Below are 27,614 nucleotides of genomic sequence, written 5' to 3' on the forward strand. Positions count from 1 at the left end.
AATTGACTCAAATCTCTTTATCCAGATGTCTGGGAAGAATAGAGGCAAAAAAGCCTCAAAAGCGACTCTGGCTAGATGGATCAAATCTACCATTTGCGCTGCGTATACTTCAGCCGGTGAATCTCCTCCAGATCACCTAAAAGCCCACTCACTGAGAGCAGTATCTGCTTCATGGGCAGAGAGTGCGGGTGCATCCATGGACCAAATTTGCCGGGCGGCAACTTGGTCTAGCTCAAATACCTTTTGCAAGCACTACAAGCTGGACGTTCTCTCAAAGCAGCAGACTAGCTTTGGGAGAAAAGTCCTCCAAGCTGTAATCCCGCCCTAATAGGAGTTATTTGGTATTTCTCCTGTGGTGCTGTCATGTGGACGACCTGGAAACTAGGAGTTAGTCATACCGGTAACGGTATTTCCAGGAGTCCATCATGACAGCACCCATTATTTGCCCCCCCTTGAACTCTTGTCTAATATGTGATATGAACATGTAGAGAGGAAGTTCAATAAAATTGTGTTGTATCCATCCTGATGTGGTACTTTGTAAAATCACTGAGGGGTGGAGGTGGGGAGGGGCTATTTAACCTCTTCTGTGTTCCTGTCCCTATCAAGGATATGAAGAGCAACCTCCTGTGGTGCTGTCATGATGGACTCCTGGAAATACCGTTACCGGTATGACTAACTCCTAGTTTTGTAATAGCAATGTTGCAGTCAAATAGTGGGGCACATAGAAATAAATGCTTAAACTAAAATATGTAAGTAGGCATATGATATTAAGCTCTGCTAATAGACAAAAGTATGTCAGTTATAAATGCATCATAGGAGTATATAGTATCACATAATAGCCATAAATATATACGCGGTATAGTTACCTAACAAAGTAAGGCCCGGGAGACCGACCACACCCGACGCGCGTTTTGTTTTTGTACTATATACTCCTATGATGCATTTATAACTGACATACTTCTGTATGTACTTGTGGATATTAGCAGAGCTTAATATCATATGCCTACTTACATATTTTAGTTTAAGCATTTATTTCTATGTGCCCCACTATTTGACTGTAACATTGCTATTATAAAACAAAAGTTCATTTATTTATTCATGTCTATATGTGCTCTGCCAGTATTCTTTTGTGGGTGCTTTCAGCATGCCACCATGTTTTTTGGAGTAACATACGGGCAGCACGGTGGCTCAGTGGTTAGCAATGCAGCCTTGCTGCATTGGGGTCCTGGGTTCAAATCCCACCAAGCACAACATCTGCAAGGAGTGTGTATGTTCTCCCCGTGTTTGCATGGGTTTCCTCCGGGTACTCCGGTTTCCTCCCACATTCCAAAGACATACTGATAGGAATTCTAGATTGTGAGACCCAATGGGGACAGCGATGATAATGTTTGTAAAGCGCTGTGGAAATTAATGGCGCTATATAAGTGAGTGAAATAAATAAATAACATACATGCATAATAGTATGAAAGATTAACCTGTTCAAGTTCTTTCACTTGGATTTGTAAGGTTTACTATATGCCCCTGGGTGTACCCACGTATATTCTTGCAGTTGTTGTCTTATTACTTTTTAACATATCTTTTTTATATGAATTTATTTCTAAATAAAAATTATAATTTTTAAAATTGATATATGGCTATTTGTGTTATTAATTGTAGAATAGTGTGTACCTCCAGTGCTCTAATAGAGGGGTTATCATTCATTATAGTCTCATAATATGGTTGCTCATCTTAAGGCCTCCAGATATATTTGATGAAAGTTGGACAATCTCTCTGATTTTCCTAGTACCTGCCAAATATCTTGTGTTAGGCTAGTTTCACACTAGCGTTTTTATGATCTGTGGAGGGCTGCGGACTTCCTCTGTGAATCCCCGCCCTCAGCCGCACCACCGCTGCTATCTCCACCTACTTCTGCATGCGGCCCGCATGCGACCTGCGTAGCTATCTTTAACATTAGGTACGCAGGTTGTGCGGCTGTATGCGAATGCTTCCGCATGCGTCGTGACGATTCGGCGAAAAAAAAAATTGCTACCAGCTGCGTCCTACACTGGTCGCCGCATCGTCAAAACGATGCATGCGGAAGCATCCGCATACAGCCGCACGACCTGCGTACCTAATGTTAAAGATAGTTATGCAGGCCGCATGCAGAAGTAGGCGGAGATAGCAGCGCAGATGCGGCTGAGGGCGGGGCTTCACGGAGGAAGTCCGCAGCCCTCCGCAGATCATAAAAACGTTAGTGTGAAACTAGCCTTAAATGAGGGACCAACCTACCCTCCCCCAAAAGATGAAGGCATTGAGAGAAGGATTGAGCAGTTGGAATATCAATGCCCGATCATTTCATTTTCTGGGGAGACAAGTCACCTCTGGCACCTTTCTCCTGTCTCCCCATTAAAAGATCTAAGAACGCTCAAGTGAACGCTTACGCGCATGAAGCAATCAGAAGCGATAATTAACTGCTGAAATAATTTTTGGCCAAGAGAATTGCCACGTATACGGCCAGCTTTACACTAAGTGCACTCAGCATGAGCTAGAAAGTGGTAAGAACTGTTAGCCTATTATAAAGGCTGAGTGACAAGTTTGGAAATGGAAACATGTCATGATGTTGTGAAGATTCACATTTACAGAAGCTTCATACAAGTAGCTGCTGGAAGAAACTCTCAGTGGACATGCCTGTGGATTTATGACTGTCAGGTTTACCTGATTCTGGCTTCAGGAGTCTTGACATATTCCCAGATGGCAGAAAATTCCATCTGGCTCTGAGAGATACAAACATAAGGAGGAGATTCCATCTTCAAAGATATACAGCTAAGAATACAGTTACCGTAGCAGAAGGTGACCAGTCATGTAGTATATGCTTGTTGTCAGGATGTAATGACGTTATTTCACATGACCCATAGAAGAACTAGGTAGAGAAAGAGCAGATGTAACACGTGCACTCCATAATTTAGGCTACTTACAATAACGGTACAGATAAATGGTTTTCGAGATTATGTAAGGATATTCTCATACCGTTTGAGAACTCTTCGTGGAATCATGGACACAGAGCTCCAGAGGAAGAAGTCAGACTAAAGGATGTTAAGATGTAGAATGATGAAGTTATATATACCCAAGTATCACACATTTGCTTAAAAATATATCATATTAGTAATTTGGTAAAATGTATTGGTGGACTAGAGTGAAATATCAGCATTTTCTTGTTCTATAGGAGTGTTTAATCCATTCTCTGGTGACCCTCTACCAGCTAGCCCTAAAAAGCAGCTTATCCTTAAAGTTATTAGTGGTCAGCAGCTACCAAAACCTCCAGATTCAATGCTTGGTGACAGAGGAGAGGTAAGCAATATGTACCATTAAGTCTTTATATGAGAATAATCTTAAATATGTTATTTATTATGTCCGCATTAGATAAATCTCCAAATCTTCGTACATATGAAATGAATTTGTCACCTGGCTAAACTTCTTAATTGGCGACCTTTGTAATAACACTACATGACCTGTGATGTCCAGTGAGTCTGAGACTTTGTGGAGACCGCCATATGGTTCTCCGTAATACAGCATCCCATAGAACATTTTACAGTCCAGTAGGAAAAAAAAAGCACAGATGAAATTGTGAGCACATGAAAGTACAGTTGTGTCTGATAGAATTCTATGGGTGTTGTAAAAACTGTTTTGTGCATGGTTTATTGAGTTGTAATATGTGCCCAAATTGTTGACCAGGATACTCTTGTATGACCGAGGGCCTTGGTACCAAAAGTAGGAATTAGGCCATGCTTGAAGAGTATTCGGCACTTACTTTTTTTAGAAATCACTAGTTAAAAAAATTAAGCGTTGTAATGTACCGTACATTATGTTGTTAGAAAAAAATTCCCACTCCTCTTCTCCGCCTGCTTCTTGCATTGATTATTCACTCTCAATTCACTGCTCAAATCTCTATTCAGCAAGAACAGGATATCACCTCACTTAGGGATAAGATCACATGTGCTTGCTATAAAGAGGGGAGGAAGGAGAAGGTGGATTGAGATGAAGGGCTAAAACGGCAAGATTGAAACAGAGATGCTCCAATTGTTTTTTAGTTAGTATTTAATTATATCCCAGATCTGGATTTACAGCTACAAAGCACAGTACTGCTGTAGAATGTCCTCCATGCTGTTGCTTCTGAGATTGTTCTACAAAGACAAGAGAGCAGGATCTTCTTTTCTCTGTGTACCATGTATGAGAGAGATCCTAGAAAATTGCCTCCACCCACTGACTCAGGGGCAACTGACAAAGAGGGAAACTGTTTACTTACTACAATATGGCTTAATGTGACACAATATTTTCTGGCAAGCTTTAATAGAGATGTTAATTAACTTAATTAACAGACTACTGTGAATCTATAGATCTTATTATGTTTTCTTTACACAGATCATTGACCCATTTGTGGAAGTGGAAATTATTGGTCTATCAGCGGATTGCTGCAAAGAACAAACCCGTGTGGTTGATGATAATGGTCTGTAATAGATGTTTTTAGTATTTTAACAGTAGCCAGACATATATTGCTTGGAATAGGTACATAATAGTTAGTATTTTTTTCCTTTGTTGTATTATAAGTACTGCTTTTTTATTCATATAAATTCTTTTTTATTTATCATGATTTAGTTTTACAGTATGGGTAATGGCATTTCAGAATTTGAAAAATAATTACTGTCCTCAGATAAACACAGATTTTTCAGCAAATTCCCTGTGAATCCACTGCAAAATATGCATGTTGTACATAAATAGATTGCTCTGGATTTGACTTACATTTCATTCTTTGAGATTCAAAATGGTTTGGAATTGGGACTCACAGCAGAATCCAGAGCAGGAAAATAATCAGTTCCAAATCCAAAAAATAATAGACATTGTGTTATTTTGATACACAGCGTGAAAATTTACACAATAAGTGTGGGATTTTGAAAACAACGTTCACATGTATTTTAACATGATCTTTCCAGTGGAGTTTTAATGAAGCGTACGGAGATAGCATTTGGAGCTCCTAAACCTGAAGAATGGGCCCCTGAATAACCTTGCCATTTTGAACTGTGAATCAAACAATGTTGGTGGAAAGGAGATGTATCTCAGTTTAAGTAGAGAAACTAAAATTTAATGTAGTTTATAATATATACATTAGCGACCAAAAGTTTAGCATTTTTTTTTTTTTTAAAGTGTGATTACGGTACTTCTGTCTCTGGTTGTTATGATGCCATTTTCCTGGTGATTTTAGTAAACTGGAAGAAAATGGTTGTCTGTTATAAGGATGAAAATTGTGTTTGACCTTGTTTTATCCCTTGATATTTTAGTTTTCAACATTTGCTGGGCCAAATGTTTTGCATATTTTGTCATGGTTAGTCGAATTTTGCCCAAATTTTTTTTGAGTGTGTGTTTTTGGTTAAAACATGTCAAAGATGAAGCCAAGTTGGGGGGCGTGGCCTAGCGAGTAATGTGAGCGGACGTGCGACGGATCTCTCTCCCCGCACCGCTCTTAAAACTCACCCTTGAAGGCGCCGCCGAACGCCGAAAACCGGGCAGAGAGGCACCGCAGGTCCCCAGCGTGCGGGAAAAAGCACCGGAGGTAGCGAGCGGTGAGGAGCGGCGATGCCACGCCAAAAACAGTCGGCGCCTGCAGCTGGCGCGAAAATCCAAGATGGCGTCGTGGCAGAGGAGGAAGCGGCCAGAGCCAGCGCTTCATACCGCCGGAGGCAATCGCTCGGCTGGAGCGGTTTGCCCGCACGGAGGAGGGGGGGTGCCCTGCTGCTGGATCCAGAGGGGCTTGGTGAGGAGGAAGCCCCGCAGAGGCAGAAGAGAGGAGGGGAAGATAATCCCAGTGAGGTGGAGGCGCAACGTTCCCCAGGGAGGGTGCAGGGAGTGCACAGTGCTGACAATTTGACACCTGCTGCTAGCCCAGTGCAGACTAATGATTCTGATGATGTGCAGCAACCAAGTATGGGGGAACCAACACTGCAGGACATTTTCTCTGTTGTTATACACTGCAAATCTGCCTTGGCCGCGCTGAATCTAAGGGTGGATGATTTAACAGTTGAAATGAAGTCCCTTAACTCTGCTATGCGTAAGGTGGAGAAAAGAGTGGAGGTGGTGGAGGAGCGTGTGGGCAGTGTGGAGGATCAGACAAATGAACTGTTAAAAAGAGAAAAGAAATACATTCAACGAATTGCAGAATTAGAATTTAAAACAGACGATTTAGAAAATCGATCTCGGAGAAACAACTTAAGAATAATTGGGGTGCCGGAGAAGGTGGAGGGAAACAACCCTACTGAATATATTGAGGCATGGCTTAAAAACTCGGTGGGAGGCGCAGACCTTACCAACCACTTTTCGGTGGAAAGGGCTCATAAAGTCCCCACTCGTCCACTGCCGCCTGGCTTCGCCCCTCGAGCTATACTGGCAAAAATTTTGGACTACCGGGATCGGGAATCCCTACTAAGGAAGGCTAGGATCAGTGATGGCCTGAGTATAAACGGAAATCGGATCTCCATTTATCCGGATAATTCGGCATCGGTGCAGAAACTCAGAATGAAGTTTGGTGAAGTCAAGCGACGGCTCCGAGAACTGGACCTAAAATACTCAATGCTCTACCCAGCTAAGCTCAGGGTGGTGGCGCTGGATCGTATTCAATTTTTCCAAAGTCCGGAGGAGGCGATGCAATGGCTGGACACTAACGCCAAGAAAATTGGCACTGATCGGAACCGATGAGACTGATACTGAAGATCTATAACTCTACTGGTTCTACCTCTTTTTGGGGGCTTTTTTGAATGTGATATGTGTATTTAGACAAAATGCACCCAAGGGTTACAGTATTGTGTTCGGCGGCGCAATGAATAGTTCATATTGGTCGCGGTGGGAGGGGGAGAGATGGACGGCAAAGGACATAGTTCTAGGGTATATCAAGTGCTCTCAGTTCTCATATAGAGAAAGAAAGTTTGGTTTAACTGAGTTACTTTGAGTTTCAGATGGGGGAGGTTGGAATGGTTGTGGGGGTGGGGGGAGGAGGGCATTGGTGGAGACCTGGGGGAGACGGTTCTCATTTTTTATCTTGCTTTAAGGAAATGGGAGGGAATGTTAATATTATAAGTTGGAATGTTAGGGGGCTAGCGGATGCTACCAAGCGTGCGGCAATATTTCAGTACCTACTGAAACAGAGGCCCTCGGTGATATGCCTGCAAGAAACCCATTTAGTGGAGGAAAAAGTTGTCATGTTACAGAAGAGATGGGTGCGCAAGGCGTATAACTCGACGTTCTCTAATTATGCAAGGGGGTGTCGGTTTTGATTCATACAAGTACTCCATTTGAGGAATTTGAGGTAAAAACTGATAAAGACGGTCAATATGTTTTTCTAGTGTGTAAAATCTTTAATCGTTTGATTTGCATCGTTTCACTATATATACCCCCGCCATATTCTGGTAAGAAAATTCAGGAGATTTTGGAGTCTATGAGAGGATGGGTTGGGGTTCCCCTTCTGGTGGTGGGAGATGTGAATAATATAGCCGATGACCATTGGGACAAGAGTAATCACGCTCCGCTACGCAGGGACGGTAATGGCACTCCTTTTGGAAACTATCTTAGAGAAATAGGTTGGATTGACTTATGGCGGGCTCACAATGTTAATACATATTCTTACTCCTGTTACTCGACCACGTATGGTTCTATGTCTCGAATTGATGTCGCCTTGGGTAATGACGGGATGAACGAATTGTTAAGCGGGGTGGAATATAGTCCCAGGATTCTATCAGATCATAGCCCAGTTCAGGTCTCTTTAAAGTTATCAGAACAGGTTGGGTCGCGGAGGATGGACTGGAAGGTACACCCCTCCTGGCTACAACTTTTGGACATGGAAAGGGTGGGGGCTGAGATAGAGGAGTTTTTTAAGATTAATGAAGGTAGTGCAGAATGCCATGTAGTATGGGACACTATGAAGGCGTATTTAAGGGGCATTCTGTTTCGGGACATTTCAAGACACAAGACAAGGACTAGAGTACAGGATCAAGCTGTCCTGGAGGAACTGAAGGCAGCTGAGGCGGCATTGGGGGCCTATTGCACTAGGGAGTCTCAGAGCCGTATGAGGATGGCTCAGCAGGAGGTCAACCAACTATATTTGAGAAAGGCGGAGAGATTGCGGGCTTTTCAAAGAGCATCTTTCTATTCAGAGGGGGAAAAGGTGGGGCATTTACTCTCGGTAGTGGCGTCCGCACAAAGGGAATCCTCGCATGTCTACTCCATTAAGACGGAGGATGGAACATTGGTTACTCGGGGGAACAAATTCTGGAAGTGTTTAGAAAATTCTATGATAAATTATATACTTCTAGTGTGGGGAGGGGGTCCGAGGATATGACGGGTTACTTGGAGGGGATTGATTTGCCTAGGTTGAGTAGAGAGGAATGTGAGGTGTTGGAGGAGCCGATTGGGAAGGAAGAATTGGGGGTTGCGTTGGCAGGTGTTGTTGGGAGTAAGGCTCCGGGGGCGGATGGTATTCCAGCTGAGGTTTATAAGGTACTGAAAGAAACTTTGCTGGCCAAACTGGCGGGGGTGTATAATAGCTCATTGGAAAGAGGGGAGTTACCTTTGTCAATGAGAGAGGTTATTGTGGTAGATATCCCTAAAGCCGACAAGGACCCACAGCTACCAGAATCCAATAGACCAATCTCACTTCTGACGGCCGACATAAAGATTTTGGCAAAAGCTTTGGCAAATAGGTTGTCCAGGGTGATTGACAGACTGGTTCACCCGGATCAGTCAGGCTTTATGCCCAATAAGTCAACGGCACTCAATCTGAGAAGCTTGTTTTTAAATCTGCAAATCTCTTCTGACAATGTCGGCAAACAGGTTGTGGTGTCCTTGGACGCCCATAAGGCTTTCGATTGCGTGGAGTGGAGCTATCTGTGGTCAGTGCTGGAACGAATGGGGTTTGGACCCAAATTTATTTCATGGGTGCGGCTGTTGTACTCTTCTCCGGTGGCCAAAATTAGAGTGAATGACTCTCTCTCCGAGACCTTTTCATTGTCTAGGGGAACTAGACAGGGCTGCCCTCTGTCCCCGCTACTCTTTGCCTTGGCGGTGGAACCCCTTGCTGCAAAGATCAGAGGGTCCCGGGAGGTGGGGGGTTTTATGTACGAGGACTCAGAAGAAAAAGTAGCGTTATACGCTGATGATATTCTGCTTTTCTTGGAAGATTCTGAAGGGACCCTGGTCAGGGCGGAGGCCATTATTGAGAAATTCGGGAGTTATTCGGGCCTAAGGATCAATTGGGACAAATCCAATATGATGTTGATAGATGGGGATTATGGCGTTGGTGGAGTGGGGGACTCTGTCACAAGGTTGAGGCTAGTTGATAAATTTAAATACCTGGGGATCCAGATTGCTCTCCCTTTGATTAGTTTTGAGGAGCTGAATTTGGCACCACTTTTGCGTAAAATACGTTCTAAAGTTCAGGCGTGGAAAAAGTTACATTTATCGGTAATCGGCAGGATAAACCATATAAAGATGATTGTGATGCCGCAGCTTCTTTATGTGCTGCACAACTCCCCTATATGGATATCGCAGAATAGATTTCAGAGGATTAGATCCTTGTTTGGCGAGCTGATTTGGGGTGGAAAGAGCCCCAGATTTAAACAGGAAATTCTACAAAGGCCAAAGACGGAGGGAGGGGTGGCACTACCTAATCCGTGGTTGTATTTTTTGGCATCACAGTGTCAGCATTTTAAGGGATGGGGTGATGAGTCGGGTGGGGCTCGGGCACCCTGTAGCCTGAGATCATTGATTGGGATGAAGGTATTGAGTGAGGGCCTGGAGGGGGGGCATTTCCATGAGAAAGGTTCTAAATTTTGTACTATTAGGCTTATTCACAAGGTTTGGGACAAAGTTAAAGGAATTAGGGGAGTGGGGGCACTTACCAGATTCTCACCCATTTGGAATAACTGTTTCCTACAAGAGTTTAGACAGATGGCGGGATTTCATATTTGGAAGGAGGCAGGCATCTCTCGGATGGGCCAAATTTTACATCAGGGCAGAATTAGGAACTTTGAGGCATTGCAGGAGGAGTTTTTACTGCCAGACTCTGAGATGTATCAGTATCGCCGCCTTTCTCATGCGTACCGGGCACAGTGTAGGAGAGGGCCTGTGGAGATCCAGGTGGATGGTATGCTGGATTTTATCCTTGTAGGGGGAGGCACGAAGGGAGTGATCTCGGGAATATATGCATTCCTTCTATTCTCTTTTTTGGAGGAGCACCCTATTAGAGCCAGGGCGAAATGGGAGGCTGACCTGGGGGCGATTGATAATGATCATTGGGAATCAATACTAGATTATGTGCCCAAGATATCAATGAGCGAGGCTGGGAGGTTGTCACAATTATTTGTTATTCATAGGGCTTATAGAACTCCGGACATGTTATTCAAAACCGTGCTGAGACCTAATTCAGAATGCCCTAGATGCTCGCAGTCTGAGGCGGGTATCCTCCATATGTTGTGGCAGTGCCCCAGGTTGTCCTCCTTCTGGGTGGTGGTGCTGAATTAAGTGGGACTGGCATATAATTGCTCTGTGCCGCGGGATCCTTTGGTATGTGTTTTGGGATACGTAGAGGAGATTATAACTGATAAGTTGTACAAAATGGTTATTGCTAGACTGTTATTTATTGCGCAAAAGTTGATTGCCAAGTTCTGGATTAGGGAAGAGCCACCAACAAGAAGAGACTTTATGATGCAAGTGGATCATATTATTACTTTGGAGAGGAGTATCTACTCTAGGAGAAACAAGATGGACCTCTTTGACAGGTTGTGGAATCCGTGGCTTGAGTCAATGTGATTTAAATGACTTTGTTTCTGTTTTTGGGCCTTTTGCCCCCTTGGGAGCATTATTGACAAGTCATCTTCCTTTTCTTGTACATCTATGTATGATGTAGATCTGCAGACTGTGAGCCCTCGCGGGCAGGGTCCTCCCTCCTTATGTACCCGTGTGCCTGTTATCTGCTCATGTTTAATGTATTTGTCTATATTTGCCTCGTATTCACATGTAAAGCGCCATGGAATAAATGGCGCCATAAAAAATGTATAATAATAAATGTAGTAAAGTGGGGCGGTTCTTGACAGGTCTCTAAAGGGTGGGGGGAAGGGGGGTGGGAGTTTGGTTTGGGAATAAATAAGTTTCCTAAAAAAGTAAAATACATTTGTATATTGCTGACAGCAAGGCATTTTTTATGTACTATTTTTATTGTTTAATAAAAAATATATGATTTAAAAAAAAAAAGATGAAGCCAAGTTTATCACCAGGCATCAGGAAGCCTAATATTCTGAGACTGAAGTCAGTCATAAGACAAAAAAGGTAGTTATGGAATTCAACTGCTCTCAGAGTCAAGTGTCATGTATAATAAAGAAAGAAAAAGAAGGTTATGGTACAGCTGACCAACCTAGAAGTGGACGACTACAGAAAACTTACTCCAAAGCTCATACATTATGAAGAAAAAGTCAGTATCTGATGTCCATAAAAGTGCTGTACAGATTTCACGTGAAATGAATGAAGAATATGGTGTCAAAGTGAGTCGCCAAAGTGTGCTGCTACGACTAAGAGCAGTAAGGTTGAATGCGCGAATTCCAGTCAAGAAGCCTTTCATCTCTGCAAAGAACCAGAAGGTCGGACTTGAGTTTGCCAAAAAACACAGCCAACTGAAAGAGATAGATTGGTCATGGTCAAAGGTGTTGTGGTCGGATGAATCCAAGTTCAATCTGTTTGGTAGTGATGGCAAGCACTATATATACCACCTGGAAGACGTAATGATGTAAGGTACCAAACAGCTACTGTGACACGTGGTGCAATGTCACAGTTTGGTGCTTCTGCATCTGCCATTGGCCCTGTGCATAGAATTGATGGAAATATGAATGCTACCATGTACAACGTTATACTGGAGAATGTAATGCTGCCACATGGTAAAACCAAAGTAGGCAGGGGCTGGAAATTCCAGCAAGATAATGATCCTAAGCACACATCCAATTTAGTCAAAAATTGGTTAGCAAAGAAAAATGTTCACCTGTTGCAATGGCCAAGCCAATCTCATTATTTACACCCTATACAGCTCCTTTGGGATGAGTTAGGGCAACGGGTTGGGGCCCATACCCACCAATGAAGATGAATTGTTCGCAGATTTGCAAATGGAATGGAGCATGATCGCTCAGGATGTCTTGAAAACCCCTAGTGGCTTCAATGCCCCTTCGGTGTGGAGCAGAAATTAAAGCAAGAGGTTATGCTATAAAATGCTAAGTTATGGCATTGGAAACTATCAGTTACTCTCTATATTGTGATGAATAAATAGTATATGCAAAACTTTTGGCAGTCCATTTTCTTTAATTAAATAACCATACCTGTATTCTAAAGCATTTTAGTGAAAATTAATGTCTTGCATGATGACAACTTCATTCACTTTCAATTCATCATAAGGAAAATGGCATCACAACAACTAAACAAAGTAATCACACTTTAAAAAAGAAAAAAGCAAAACTTTTGGTTGCCACTACATGTTCCACTGACAGGAGATACAAGGGGATAGCATCTTGGCAGCGTGCAGAACCTATCACAATGAGATTAGTAAAAGATGTCTATATATTCACATCAGTAATATGTTTGTTGTACTTTTGACCATGTCACTCTGGTATTATTGAGCCAATTCTTCTTCCAAAACCTGACAGAAGCTGAATAATTCTAGTCTCAGATTCTGTTGATTTACCCATTACAATAAAAAATCTTTATATGGTAAAATTAATCTGTGCTTTCTCCCTGCCAGGTCCTTTCCTCTGCCTATTGTTAATATTGTCATGTATCATTAACCCCTTTCTGACATGTGTTGAAGTAATACATCGCTGTACCCTAGGCCTATCTGACCAGGGACATATTATTACTGCATGGCGATCGCTTGCACACAGTCTGTGCCTGGGTGCCGCCGGGTGTCTGCTGATTCTGGCAGCTGTCACCCAGCACTAAGTGCCAGGAGCAGTCACACCCCACTCCCAGCACTTTAAGCCCCTAAATGAGACGATCGAAAGCATTCTGGGAGCTGGCAGAGGAATAACAGCAACTCTGCCTTTGGATCAGAGACCCCGCTGCGTGATGCAGGGTCCCAATCGTTGTCGTGGTGACCCGATGTCATCATGACGACATCCAGGTCACCCGAGCTAGGAAAGTTGCTTGGTCATGTGCGGTTCATGATCTACAACTTTCTCTGTCACTGCAGAGCTGACAGTTTCTACAGCATGGGAATGCTGCTGCATTCCCATGCTGTATAAGTGACCAGCCTGCAAAAAATGATGGTCCCATATTGGGACCATATAAAAAGGTAAAAAAAAAAGTTATTTATTGTAAAAATATTAAAAATCTATCAAAAATAATAATTAAAAAAAAAAAATATTGTATGTAAATATTTGTATGAAACAAAAATAATAAAAGTACATATATTTGGTATCATCGCTTCCGAATCAATCTGACCTATATAACTGTACCACTAGTTAACCCCTTTAATGAACACCATAAAAAAATTAAAAAAGGCAAAAAACAATGCTTTATCATCATACCGTCGAACAAAAAGTGGAATAAAACGTAAATGTAAATTTTTGTTGGAAAAATTAGAAATTGATGATCAACTTTTAACCCTTCTAACTCCCTAACAAAAAATTATGTTTAAAAAGTGATGCAGTTATAAAGTAGACAAATGGGAAATGTTATTTATACATTATTTTGGACAGCATGACTAACTGGTTTAAAGATATAAAAATTGAAATTTTGAAAATTGCTAAAATTACAAAATTTTCACCAAATGTCTGATATTTTCACAAATAAACGCAGGTTATATCGAACATATTTTATCACTATTATGAAGTACAGTATGTCGTTAAATACATTCTCAGAATCACTGTGATCCGTTGAAGCGCTCCAGAGCTACCACATAAAGTGACACTGGCGTTGTACATGTTGTAAGTGTTTATTAACTTTCTTATTGCTATCTATCTCTGTAAGTATTATTTATGTTTTATATTTCAGGTTTCAATCCGGTCTGGGAGGAGACCCTCACTTTTACTGTCCACATGCCCGAAATAGCCCTGGTCAGGTTTTTAGTGTGGGATCATGATCCAATTGGACGGGATTTTGTTGGACAGAGGACTGTGGCCTTCAGCAGTTTAATGCCCGGTATGGTCAACGATCGATTATTCAGTGTTGAAACTTTTTTTTTTATATAAGTATTCTCTATTCTTCTGGATTATAGGTTCACGCATAACATTCTGTGTACGCCCTCATGTACAGTGTTCTAGAATGTTGTATCTAATTCCCCAGTGCGCTCTTCATAACACAAAAATAGCTTTTATTATACTCACCTACTGTCCAATGGACGTCTCTGGTCTTGATCTGGCACCTCCTTTCTTCTTGCGATCACCATCCCCTTTTCTGCTTTGTGTAGATGACATGCTGAGGGTAAAGCAAAGTATTGCAGTGAGCATGCGGCGGCACTCTTTGCCTCTTTCCCCGCACATACGCACTATAGTACTGTGCTTTGCAGGGCAGTAAGACGTATGCCTGCACAGGAACGGGATGGAGGACACTGTGTGGATGACATAGGATGTGTAATACACATGAAGCAGGATGGCGATCACAAGAAGAAAGGAGGCACAAGACCATAGGCACTTATTAGACCTGACCGTGCCGTAGGTGGGTATAATTAAAGCTATTTTTTGTGTTATACAGAGCACATGAGGACTTGTATACAGCATTCTTGAAGGCTGCATATGAGGGCTTAGATGTGCTAGCCCTACTTTATCTGGGGAAAACCTGGTGACAAGTTGCCTTTAATGATAGCCTGACACTTCTCAGCAATACTAGATGATCTTAGTATAGGTCATCCATATTTTGGTCCTGTAGAACCTCTTTAATTGGACTGACATGTATATATTTCAACTGTACCCAAATGTAAAAATATACCAGATCAAACCAATGAAATGTTATTTGTGGATAATGAGAAAATGCCATACTGACATTCATAAGAGGTCAGCTGCCAATCCTGTGGATTGTCATTGTGACAATTGTTGCATTGTCCATTGGGTGACATTGTTATTTTTCTTGGACTCTTCTGCCAGGATACCGACATGTTTATCTAGAAGGACTCACAGAAGCCTCCATATTTGTCCATGTCACAATAAATGAGATCTATGGGAAGGTAAGCCGTTTTAATTCCAATATGCTCTTCTAGGCTGTGCCGGGTCAGTGAAGTCTCGCATTCTGCGTAAATCTCTTTAGTTCAGCAGGCTTGATAGACTGCAATTATAAAGTTTTCCAGGACAGTCATGTGGAAAGTCCACTTTAACAAGTCTGAGTGGGATCGCATTTCACTCCAGCTAATGAAAGGCTTTTCATATCGAGATGCCAGCTGGCTTTACCGCACACTGCACAGATATTTTGTTCATTAACTGGTGGTTAGAATTTTAATATTAGTGTTTTCCATGTTATTAGCCGTCCTTCAGTAATGAATGTAACCACCCAGCTGAGATGTAATGTAATTTTTTTTTTCCGGTTAAATTTTAAATCTGTTCAGCTATGGATTTCCTTTCATTGATGCATAAATTATACGCCTGCTCACATACCGTTTATTACAGCGGCTCCAATTTTTTTTTCTTTCCATTTCAGTGGAGTCCTCTAATACTCAACCCCAGTTATACTATATTGCATTTTCTAGGAGCCACAAAGGTAGACCCACGATAAGTACATAGTGCCAGTTACCTGTCGCATGGCAAAGTAACGTATGGTTAAGCATCATTCCCCATTCCAGCATGGACCAAGTGTGCTTGTGACAGCATTATGCATACTTTACTTATCGTATGCATAGAATTCATCCGTTTTGTACATCTGTGTGATTACTACTTAGAAAATTCATGCAAAGATGGTTTCACTGCTCATGGTGCATTACTGGTCATACATGCATGTGTTTGTCAGGCTTGTAATTAGCGGATAATTCCATCTGTGGTGGTCATCCTTATTCCTGTATTAGTTCAGTTTTAAGATATCTATAATGAGTTTCTCTTTTTTATATATTTTTAGAACAGACAATTTATTGGGCTTAAAGGGTTTTTCAATAGAAGCACAAAGCGTGGCTCAGTGGAGAGCAATGGTCATATACGGAAGCGATCAATCGGAGAACGAATTTTGAGGCGCACTGCCAGTGCACCTGCCAAAGGTAGAAAGAAGACGAAGATGGTCTTTCAAGAGTCAACAGACAGCAAAGACTTTCCATGTGAGGTGTCTGGTGCTAAAGAGAAGGATGTTGTAATGAGGAGAACTTCCAGAAGTCTACAGGCCAGACCTGTTTCAATGCCAGTGGACAAGTTTTTTCTTGGGGCCTTTGAACCTTCAACATCAGAGTCTTCTAAAGATGCCAAATTAAATGACATAGGTAATAGTTTCTTAAACATACTAAATTAATGAGTAATGTTTCTTCCCTTTTATTTAGTATGAAGTGTGGACGATGGTATGAACCATGTGCAGGCAATATATACAAATATAAAATTCTTTTCTTTTTTTTACTGTTTTTGTAACTTTGGTTAAAGAAGGGTAGTTTTCAAGAAGGGTAGTTTTCAAATGTAGAGCCTTATTCAAACTCTTCAGGGGAGAGTGTCAACTTCCGACCTTTAACCAAATTGTGACATTTTATTTATTGGGTTCCCTGCCTAAATATGTTTGTATGATTGAATATGCATGGGCAACAGGATCGTTTAAATGGATATGTACCACTGTGTGACTGAGTCAGAATGGTCTTGTTTTAAATTGTAATATTTAGTATTTTGGATAATACAAAATTCTTTGTTTTCTATGAAAGAATTACTCATCAAAGGCTTGCGTAGAAAGGGGCAAGTGGGCATGTGTCCCTGGTGCTGGGTGCTAGAATGAACACCAAAAAATCACTCTGCTTTTAATACAGTATATAGATACATGACTAGAGATCAGGATAGGGAATAATTTATTGAATGCTGGTCATCAAACCTCCAGAGCCCAGGAATCCGGTTATGCAGAGCCCTGTCTTGAATGGAGCAGAGATTTGCATGCTTGGCCTCCACTCCATTCATTTTTAATGTGACTACTGGGAATAGAGTTGTACATAGCTTTCTCCAGCAGTCCCATAGACTGTGAATGAAGCAGAAGCCAAGCTTGTTCACCTTTGCTCCATTCAAGGCAATAATCTTCAGAGCCTGGTTCCCAGGATCCATAGCCTTATTCATGGCATTACAGTGGTTGGACTCCCGGTGATCTGTAAGTTATGCCCTACCCAATTGAAATGAGATGACCTACTATCTTGGAATAACCATTTTAGCATACTGTTGTTACTTTTATATCAAGTGTATAAACAATTTGAATTAGATAGTTGTAAATCTAGTCACGTATTTTCTGCTTTATATAATATAATGACAGAGAAAATAAAGGGTAAAGGAAATTTTTTGCCAAGTCTAAAGGCAGCATAATACAGTGGCTTTTACACTGATTCGATTAGGTCACAGTGGAGACACGAGGGTCAGTGGGTGCTCTTGTAAGCAGACCCGGCTGTCTTTAGAAACACCGCATAGATCAGGGCTCATCCCACTGAATGCCCACACTCTTTCTCCATGGGCATAATACTACACAGACAACATAGGTTGAGGATAAAAACAGTGTGACAGTACATTATTGAACCACCAACAGACAATTCCATATAGAACAGTCCCAGCAAAATGCCCAAGATGCAAAATTGTAAAGTCTCAGCCTTCCGGTGACTCGCCGGGGTTAGAGGCTTTCAGGGCAGACTACTTCCGCCAGTGGCACCCTGCTTTTGGCGGGCACCCAAAGAGAGGTGGTAACGACAAGCTTAGGAAGCTGACAGTCCATTGAGGCACGTGGCTGGTTGACCGGAAGGTCCCAAAGTAGCTTCTTTGAACATCTCCATGGAACCAAGTGACTGGATGGTCTCAAACTGGCTTACCCAATTGTCTCCATGTGTTCAATTATTGTCATTGAAGCAGATCTGTATTCTTCCAGCTAGAACTGTGGTCCCTTAATCTGGGCATCCTGTAGAATGTCAAATCTTTGTTCCCATTGATGGAGCCATGGGGCCTTGGCTGTGGTTCTGTAGCGTCTTTTTGGAAACAGAGGCAGATCCCCGTTTTATAGTTCGCAGCTCTTATGACGGTGTTTTTCCATAGAATTGGGGGAAGGTGGCAGGAGGTCAACTTTCATTGTTTGAGTAGTTAATCAATCTGCATAGTTTGTCCTTCACAACAAGCTACATAGACTTTTACAATGGTTAATCAACATATTAGCAAACATCAATTGTTCAATGACCCTGCATCCCAAAGATAGCCTCACAATCACCCGTAAGAGCAGATATAATAAACAGCAGCCATTCAACAATTCACAAACATCAATTCAAGGGTCAATGTTCAGACAATATGAACAATAGTTTCTTGACCTACTGCAAATATGCGTCTGGCAGAATTAAGATTAATTGCTGTGTCATCACAGTCACTTATTCTTTTTTTTTTTGCTGTACTCTTCAGAAAATCACTCTATATTAGCTGCGGGGGAATTGTGTACAGAGTTATACTATTCATGAGTAATGAGCTACTCACACCCTCCCTCACTGATTGAACCTAACAGGGGAAGAACTGACAAACATGGCAATCTCTTAGAAAGGGGACATAATCTCTTTAATATTTTGGACTGCACTGCACAAATCATGGAGAGGACTCAAGCTCTTATTTCCCACTGTAGCTAATAGACAGTAATGTTTGGGAAGAAAAACTGCAATTAGTTGTAAGTCCTGATAGCATTCATACTGTATTAAGCTTAAACACATTTTAACAGAATTGTTTTATGTTTTCTAGTACAAATCTAATTAGGAAACTACTAAAGGTAATAATGTATTTAGTGTGGTATTTCATTACCATCATTTCCAGAAATGGCTACATCTCAGCCTGGATGTAATCCATTCAATGGACAATGTCAAGTGGTCACAAAATGGTGTAATCATGTCTTTTCATTTCATACACGAAGTCTGCACTAAGCTTGGATCCATATTGACTGTATGTCGCACAGCATTTTACCATGTTACAGAACCCATACATCTGTCTTCTATGATGAATGCCAACTTACTATATATGAAGCGTGTATTACATTCTTTTCTTTTCCTTTTACACCCACAGGTAATGAGAAAAGTAAGAAAAACAGACCAGTTACGAAAGAACGAATGCTTGAAAATACCCAGAATCCTGCATGTCTTCCCAAACATCCATGCCTGGCTGCTGCCACAGCCAATGGACGTGTTGTACATAAGAAATGGCGAAGTTTACACTTAGACTACGGTAAAAGATGCGATGATGATATTAAAGAGTTTAATGACACATTTACAAGTGAATCTGGGGATGAAAAAGAAGAAATGAAACAGAAAAGTATAAATATTGAAGACTACAAACCAGAAACATCACTAAATTCATTTTGCCAGCCAATATCGGCAGCATCCCAAGAGAGATTCAATGTTAATGATTTGATGTCCATCACGGAGTTCTCAACTACTGTGTGCACAGAAGCAAACAATTTACAGTCTACTGCAGTTATTTTGGAAAATGACATATCTGAAATGATAAATGAGGTTCCCTCTCTAAATGATAGTGACCTTGGCAGCTCGATATCGGCATTGATTAGGCGGTTTGAATTCACCGATGAGCAAACTAGCTTGACTTGTGTGTCAAGTTTAAATGGCTTAAATAGTCACACAAAGATTTCTGGATATTCTGAAATATTCACACCTGCTATTTCAACACCAAGAAAACACTCTTCAGTGCCAAAGCACGTAGATCAACTAATAAACTCAGCAAATAATACCACAATTTTTTCTAGCCCAGGAACAACAGAATATTCAATGTACACAATTATACAGGAGGAAAACCTGAGTGGAAGCACACTGATGGATGCCAATACTGTCAAGATAAATGACAGATTAGTTGATGAATCCAGAATTTCAACATGCAAGCCAGCACGTCCTGAAACAAAGCCAAAGCCTGCAAAGCTTGTTTATCCTGAAATAAAACCAAAACCCACAAATATCCGTCCAGCCAGCATGGAAAATCTGTTGAGCTCATCAAGTACCGATCATATAAACTGCCTGACCAATATGCTACCTTCAGGGCCTTCTAACAAATTTTCTACTGGTGGTCCTGTTGAATTTCAGAAAGCATCTCAGGGTCTGCAAGATGTTTCTCAAACCTTTCATTCACAAAACATTAGACATAGGTCATCACATCTACCCTACCAGAACAATTTCAACAACTTTATCACTTCAGATAAATTATATCAAAATGCTATGCTACATACCAATGTTGAACAAGGGGAGGTCTCTAGTTCATTAGGAATCCCTCATAGATACCAAAGGAGAGACCAGAAAAATTCCAATGCACTTAAGGACACAATATATATTGCCCACAGAGGCAAATTGCACACTCCTCACATTCCAAAACAAGCAGGTTCAAATATGTGTCCAACTCAAGGAACCAATCAACCTAGTTCATGCAAGTCAAAAAGCCTTGGAGACCTAACTTCAGAAGACATATCTTGTAATTTTGACAGCAAATACAAACGGATAAATAGGGGCTTTCTTTTGTCTGGCAATTCAGAGGACTCGCCAGCTTTTGTAAAATCTAAACATCAGTCTACAGATACATTAACTGAGCAGTTACGCAAACTGGTGTCTTACGATCAAGAAGATTGTAGTAATCCATCACTTTACGAGGAGGATGAATTGGAAAAACCAAGACCGCTAACACGGAAATTGTCTTCTAGAAGTCAAAGTAGAGTGAGAAACATCGCTAACCGAGCCAAGGAAAAGCAGGAGGCCAATAAACTAAAACAAAACAGTCCATTTCCAGGTGGTGTAGTCCTAAGAAACAAGCCACCCGCGGCTTGTCCACCTGTAAACAGACATTCCACTGGTTCTTACATTGCAGGATACTCAAGTAACTTCATCAGAGAGGGCTTGGAAGGCAGGGGTATACCAGAGGGTGCATGTTCTTCCCAGACCTATAGACATAACGACCAGTTTTGCATAGATCGTTTCACATATCATACTGAGTCATGCAATACTGAAGAACCAGAAGTCTATTTCCTACTAAGATTGTAAATTGTATACAGGTCTTAATTCAATGTTGTTTACAAGATGTTTGATTTTATCAGAGCATTTTATTAGAAATTCATTTCCAAATGATATAGATATATGGTTATCATGATTAGTCTTCCTTTAGTTTTTTGCTCTTCCCATCAGAGTCTGTAAATATTGGACTTTTTGCATTTATAATTTTACATTTTTAAGTTTACGTCGGGTATTAACAGGGAAGTACGTGCATGCAATCACCAAGATTCAATGTAACATGCATGTACATTATATTCATAAGAAGCAATGCTGTCAATCTGCACAAATCAGCAAAAGCTATTGCAATAAAATCTGGATTTCCCTACTTTTGTTAATTTATTTACTTTTTAACTTGTAACTTGTTTTCTTGACCTAAGTGTTAAAGTCTGAAGTTACGCAATATGACTGCAGTCTGGTGAATCTTGACAGTGTGTGATGCGTACACTGTCGCCAATTTGCCTGTATTTTCCTTGTGAGTAGGTAGTCATGTGACCATATGTGTACAATTAGCGTACTAGTGGTCAAGTGCTGACTAGTCTCATCCAGGACCTCTCAATTCTCTTCTATTACAAGAAGCCGAAAGCGCCAAGTTGGCACATAATCACCCACTCACTTGGGGAATACAGGGTAATCCTGACCTGGTGTTCATCACACAGTCACAAGTCCGCAGTCTGCAGACTTTTTTTTATTTTTAGACTAGAAAATACTATTAACCGTGTAGAGTGAAAAAATATATATTCATTGTCAAAAAGTGTTGTTTAACCATATGAAAGATTTTTGTGAGCTAGTATAACAAATCATTGAATCCATATTGTGGTCGATAAAATTCTCAGTAAACTAATACTAAAATGTCACTGTTCTGGGCAAAATACATATAATTTTAAGTGACTAACCATTATTCATTGTAAAGTCCATAAGAAGGCAGTGTTGTCTCAAAGCAGATAAGGAGATGAAGTATCTGAAGCTGCTGGATGCACACTAATGTATTGGTTGCTATGTATTCTGTGTGGCCCCTGCTGGTTTCTTTTTCATGTTTTCTCCTCTCCTCATTATCCTTGGGGACTTTTTATTCAATAATGGTTCATTGTTAAAATTGAAGTAATCAAGAACTGCGAGATTATCAGATTTTATCAGACAAATGAAATTGTGCTACCTCCGGTATAAAGGTACCTTCACACATAACGATATTGTTAACGATATTGTTGCATTTTGTGACGTAGCAACGATATCGTTAATGAAATCGTTATGTGTGACAGCGACCAATGATCAGGCCCCTGCTGGGAGATCGTTGGTCGCTGAACAAAGTCCAGAACTTTATTTCGTCGCTGGATCTCCCGCGGACATCGCTGGATCGGCGTGTGTGACACCAATCCAGCGATGTCTTCACTGGTAACCAGGGTAAACATCGGGTAACTAAGCGCAGGGCCGCGCTTAGTAACCCTATGTTTACCCTGGTTACCATCCTAAAAGTAAAAAAACAAACACTACATACTTACCTAACGCTGTCTGTCCCCCGGCGCTGTGCTCTGCACTCCTCCTGCACTGGCTGTGAGCGTCGGTCAGCCGGAAAGCAGAGCGGTGACGTCACCGCTCTGCTTTCCGGCCGCTGTGCTCACACAGAATAGAGATAGCAAAGGCGTGCACTCTGATCGGTGTGGATTGGTGCAGGCTGAACCACGGTAACTTCATAAATAAATAAACAACAGCCGCACTCGATATTTTGTTTTTTCATATGCAAATAAAGTAATTTATTATTTTCACCACAGTGGTATTTGCGAAACTGGGGTCACCACAATCATATATCGAGGTACTAGGTAACGTTTCGGCCCCGTTGTGGGCCTTTGTCAAACCTCACTAGAAAACAATAAGAATTGCACAATGTTACAAATTTGAAAAAAAGGATTATGAAAAAAATAAAAATAAAAGAACAGGGACACAAAACACAACAAAACAGTGCTATACATAAGCAGCGACTAGTGGTAGTGTAAACCCAATACAGACACTACATGTACAAAATATACTATATGTACAAAATATACAAAGGGTATATATCAAGCCAATATCTGAAAAGGGAAATTATGCGTATATCTATATTCATAGAGCCAGCATGCAAGTTGGCGTGGTATCAACGAAAGGCATCCAGATTTACGCTTCTGAAAAATTACATACGAGCACTAATAAAAGAGGAAGGGCGACTAACCTTGTTGTAAAAAGAAAAAAGTGGAGGGTACCCCAAAGTAACGAAACAGGTAGTAAGGCAGGATCCAGGCGGAGACTGGAGGGGGGGGGGGGGGGGAAGGAAAAGAAAGGTATACCATTAAGTAGGATAGGGATATATAGCACGAGAGTAAGGGGCGGGGGAACATGACATAACATACCGTATAATGCAAAAGCGGGAAAAAGAAGGTAGGTCAGGAAAGGGGAAACAAATTCCCAGTATGCGCTGTAAAAGATATAAAGAGCATGAGTCAGCTGTGGGGAAGACAGGGGGGACACAGCCTAGAAGGGAGCAGCGAATACCTGTGGATCCGGTGTGCTGCGTGCCTGCGGTGATGTGTGGAGCCGTGTAGAACCGTGGGGTAAATAAAGGGGCGGCACAGGAAGTGCAAGGCTGGAGCGAGGGCTGGAGCGCAGGGCCAGACAGATAGGGAGGAGTACGGCAGCGCAGGAAAGGTTAGGATATGGGGCCGGCGTAAAGAGCGCGACTGCGCACTAGGCAGGATGTAGAGCCGAGGGCTGGAACACAAATATAGCGCGGGGAGGATGGGGCACGCTAGGAAAGGAGCATACGGCGGCGGCGCATGCGCACTTGAGAGAGTCGGGGAGCAACGGCGGCGCGCTGAAGGAAAAAAGACTAGCGCCTGCGCACTAGAGGGTCGGTAGTGGCGGTGCATTGCCAAACCTGGTATCCATATTAAAGGAGGGGAGCAAGCGTCGTAAGAGTGAAGGGAGCATCAGCGCAGAAGTAAAGCGCTGGGAGACAATAGATGGGCTGGCACCGGTATAGTATGGGAATGAAAGAAAGCCTGGGAGAAAAGGAAATGTGTCAGAGTGTGAAATGATGGGCTATGGGGAATATGACCGAAGTGGTGGAAGGAAAAATAAGGGGGAAAAAAGGAAATAAAAATAAAAATAAAAATGAGGACAGAAGGAAGAGAAGGAGAAAAAGGGGGTGAGATCATGGGATGAGTATGATGGATAAACTGAAAAATGAAATAAATAAAAATAAAAATAAATAAGGAAAAAAATGAAAGTAAAAATAAAATGAAATGAAAGTAAAAATAAAAATAAAATGGGATAAGAATAAAAATAGGGTGTCGACCCAAAGTAGCAAAAGAGAAAAAAATGAAAGTAGAACGAAAAATAAAACGAAAAATAAAATAAACAAATAAAATGAAAATGAAAATAAAGATAAAAATAATAATAAAAATAATAATAATGAAAAATGAAAAAATAAAGTGAAAATGAAAAAAGATTGAAAAAATAATAATATATAATAAAAATAAAAATAAAAATATAAAAAAAAAAAAAAAAAAATTATAAAAATTAAAAAATAAAAATGAAATGACCAAAATTGGGCAATAGGTACTTACCCCAGAAGGATGTGATAAATAGTGAGGGTCAGATGGCCTGAAAGTATTAAGAAAAGATTAGTATGTGGAAGGATAACAACAACGGTAGGTCAGCCCTACCCGCTAAGGACATGCAAGAATAAGCTAGTATAATGGAGTACAAATACTGAATATAGTGAAGACTTCACTATATTCAGTATTTGTACTCCATTATACTAGCTTATTCTTGCATGTCCTTAGCGGGTAGGGCTGACCTACCGTTGTTGTTATCCTTCCACATACTAATCTTTTCTTAATACTTTCAGGCCATCTGACCCTCACTATTTATCACATCCTTCTGGGGTAAGTACCTATTGCCCAATTTTGGTCATTTCATTTTTATTTTTTAATTTTTATAATTTTTTTTTTTTTTTTTTTTTTTTTTTTTTTTATATTTTTATTATATATTATTATTTTTTCAATCTTTTTTCATTTTCACTTTATTTTTTCATTTTTCATTATTATTATTATTATTTTTATTATTATTTTTATCTTTATTTTCATTTTCATTTTATTTATTTTATTTTTCGTTTTATTTTTCGTTCTACTTTCATTTTTTTCTCTTTTGCTACTTTGGGTCGACACCCTATTTTTATTCTTATCCCATTTTATTTTTATTTTTACTTTCATTTCATTTTATTTTATTTTTACTTTCATTTTTTTCCTTATTTATTTTTATTTTTATTTATTTCATTTTTCAGTTTATCCATCATACTCATCCCATGATCTCACCCCCTTTTTCTCCTTCTCTTCCTTCTGTCCTCATTTTTATTTTTATTTTTATTTCCTTTTTTCCCCCTTATTTTTCCTTCCACCACTTCGGTCATATTCCCCATAGCCCATCATTTCACACTCTGACACATTTCCTTTTCTCCCAGGCTTTCTTTCATTCCCATACTATACCGGTGCCAGCCCATCTATTGTCTCCCAGCGCTTTACTTCTGCGCTGATGCTCCCTTCACTCTTACGACGCTTGCTCCCCTCCTTTAATATGGATACCAGGTTTGGCAATGCACCGCCACTACCGACCCTCTAGTGCGCAGGCGCTAGTCTTTTTTCCTTCAGCGCGCCGCCGTTGCTCCCCGACTCTCTCAAGTGCGCATGCGCCGCCGCCGTATGCTCCTTTCCTAGCGTGCCCCATCCTCCCCGCGCTATATTTGTGTTCCAGCCCTCGGCTCTACATCCTGCCTAGTGCGCAGTCGCGCTCTTTACGCCGGCCCCATATCCTAACCTTTCCTGCGCTGCCGTACTCCTCCCTATCTGTCTGGCCCTGCGCTCCAGCCCTCGCTCCAGCCTTGCACTTCCTGTGCCGCCCCTTTATTTACCCCACGGTTCTACACGGCTCCACACATCACCGCAGGCACGCAGCACACCGGATCCACAGGTATTCGCTGCTCCCTTCTAGGCTGTGTCCCCCCTGTCTTCCCCACAGCTGACTCATGCTCTTTATATCTTTTACAGCGCATACTGGGAATTTGTTTCCCCTTTCCTGACCTACCTTCTTTTTCCCGCTTTTGCATTATACGGTATGTTATGTCATGTTCCCCCGCCCCTTACTCTCGTGCTATATATCCCTATCCTACTTAATGGTATACCTTTCTTTTCCTTTCCCCCCCCCCCCCCTCCAGTCTCCGCCTGGATCCTGCCTTACTACCTGTTTCGTTACTTTGGGGTACCCTCCACTTTTTTCTTTTTACAACAAGGTTAGTCGCCCTTCCTCTTTTATTAGTGCTCGTATGTAATTTTTCAGAAGCGTAAATCTGGATGCCTTTCGTTGATACCACGCCAACTTGCATGCTGGCTCTATGAATATAGATATACGCATAATTTCCCTTTTCAGATATTGGCTTGATATATACCCTTTGTATATTTTGTACATATAGTATATTTTGTACATATAGTGTCTGTATTGGGTTTACACTACCACTAGTCGCTGCTTATGTATAGCACTGTTTTGTTGTGTTTTGTGTCCCTGTTCTTTTATTTTTATTTTTTTCATATTCCTTTTTTTCAAATTTGTAACATTGTGCAATTCTTATTGTTTTCTAGTGAGGTTTGACAAAGGCCCACAACGGGGCCGAAACGTTACCTAGTACCTCGATATATGATTGTGGTGACCCCAGTTTCGCAAATACCACTGTGGTGAAAATAATAAATTACTTTATTTGCATATGAAAAAACAAAATATCGAGTGCGGCTGCTGTGCTCACACAGACAGTACAGTAGGAGTGCAGAGAAGCAGAGCGCCGGGGACAGACAGCGTTAGGTAAGTATGTACTGTTTGTTTTTTTACTTTTAGGATGGTAACCAGGGTAAACATCGGGTTACTAAGCGCGGCCCTGCGCTTAGTTACCCGATGTTTACCCTGGTTACCGGCATCGTTGGTCGCTGGAGAGCGGTCTGTGTGACAGCTCTCCAGCGACCAAACAGCGACGCTGCAGCGATCCGGATCGTTGTCGGTATCGCTGCAGCGTCGCTTAATGTGAAGGGGCCTTTAGTCATTGTCTGACCTGGAAAACCTATTCTTAAAGAAGCATGACCTATGACAATTTGTATATAGGGCTGATGCTTGCCAACACTCAAGTATACGTGCTACAGGGAAAATGTAGGAGAAATTATATGGTGCCCATTCAAAAGGTTGAAGTATCACTCTGGAAAAACCAGCAGCTTCTAATGTAACTAGAGAGAGAAAAAAACATCATTGCCCAAACTTCTAACTAGTAGGCAAGCGAGTACTCATCCAAAAGCTGAGGTTACATTGTGATGTAGGGGGGACATCTATCATTGTGCATGTTCTAGAGAGG

The 27,614-nt window shown here is 41.2% G+C and overlaps 1 protein-coding gene and 2 long non-coding RNA genes across 3 annotated transcripts in view; 2 read left to right on the top strand and 1 right to left on the bottom strand.

The window, feature by feature from the left end:
- PLCH1 (phospholipase C eta 1) overlaps positions 1-21,524 on the top strand; it is a 451,824-nt gene extending 430,300 nt beyond the window's left edge. Inside the window, exons 19-25 of the mRNA XM_069727462.1 lie at positions 3,203-3,327; positions 4,399-4,483; positions 14,047-14,193; positions 15,135-15,214; positions 15,682-15,741; positions 16,093-16,444; positions 19,221-21,524. Of these exons, the coding sequence (XP_069583563.1) occupies positions 3,203-3,327; positions 4,399-4,483; positions 14,047-14,193; positions 15,135-15,214; positions 15,682-15,741; positions 16,093-16,444; positions 19,221-21,190 (2,819 nt within the window). The 3' untranslated portion in view covers positions 21,191-21,524. The remainder of the gene's footprint in view (positions 1-3,202; positions 3,328-4,398; positions 4,484-14,046; positions 14,194-15,134; positions 15,215-15,681; positions 15,742-16,092; positions 16,445-19,220) is intronic.
- A 1,406-nt stretch (positions 21,525-22,930) lies between these two features.
- LOC138680844 (uncharacterized) lies at positions 22,931-23,876 on the bottom strand. The gene is made up of 4 exons (XR_011321806.1): positions 23,720-23,876; positions 23,578-23,642; positions 23,400-23,474; positions 22,931-23,053 (listed from the first exon to the last, which is right to left on the bottom strand). It is a non-coding gene; the product is annotated as an uncharacterized lncRNA (long non-coding RNA).
- Positions 23,877-26,037: 2,161 nt separating this feature from the next.
- On the top strand, positions 26,038-26,982 carry LOC138680845 (uncharacterized). Its single transcript, XR_011321807.1, has 4 exons — positions 26,038-26,194; positions 26,272-26,336; positions 26,439-26,513; positions 26,860-26,982. It is a non-coding gene; the product is annotated as an uncharacterized lncRNA (long non-coding RNA).
- The last annotated feature ends 632 nt before the right edge of the window (positions 26,983-27,614 follow it).

This window comes from Ranitomeya imitator, chromosome 5 (genome assembly GCF_032444005.1).
Source record: "Ranitomeya imitator isolate aRanImi1 chromosome 5, aRanImi1.pri, whole genome shotgun sequence".
Taxonomy (NCBI): Eukaryota; Metazoa; Chordata; class Amphibia; order Anura; family Dendrobatidae; genus Ranitomeya; species Ranitomeya imitator.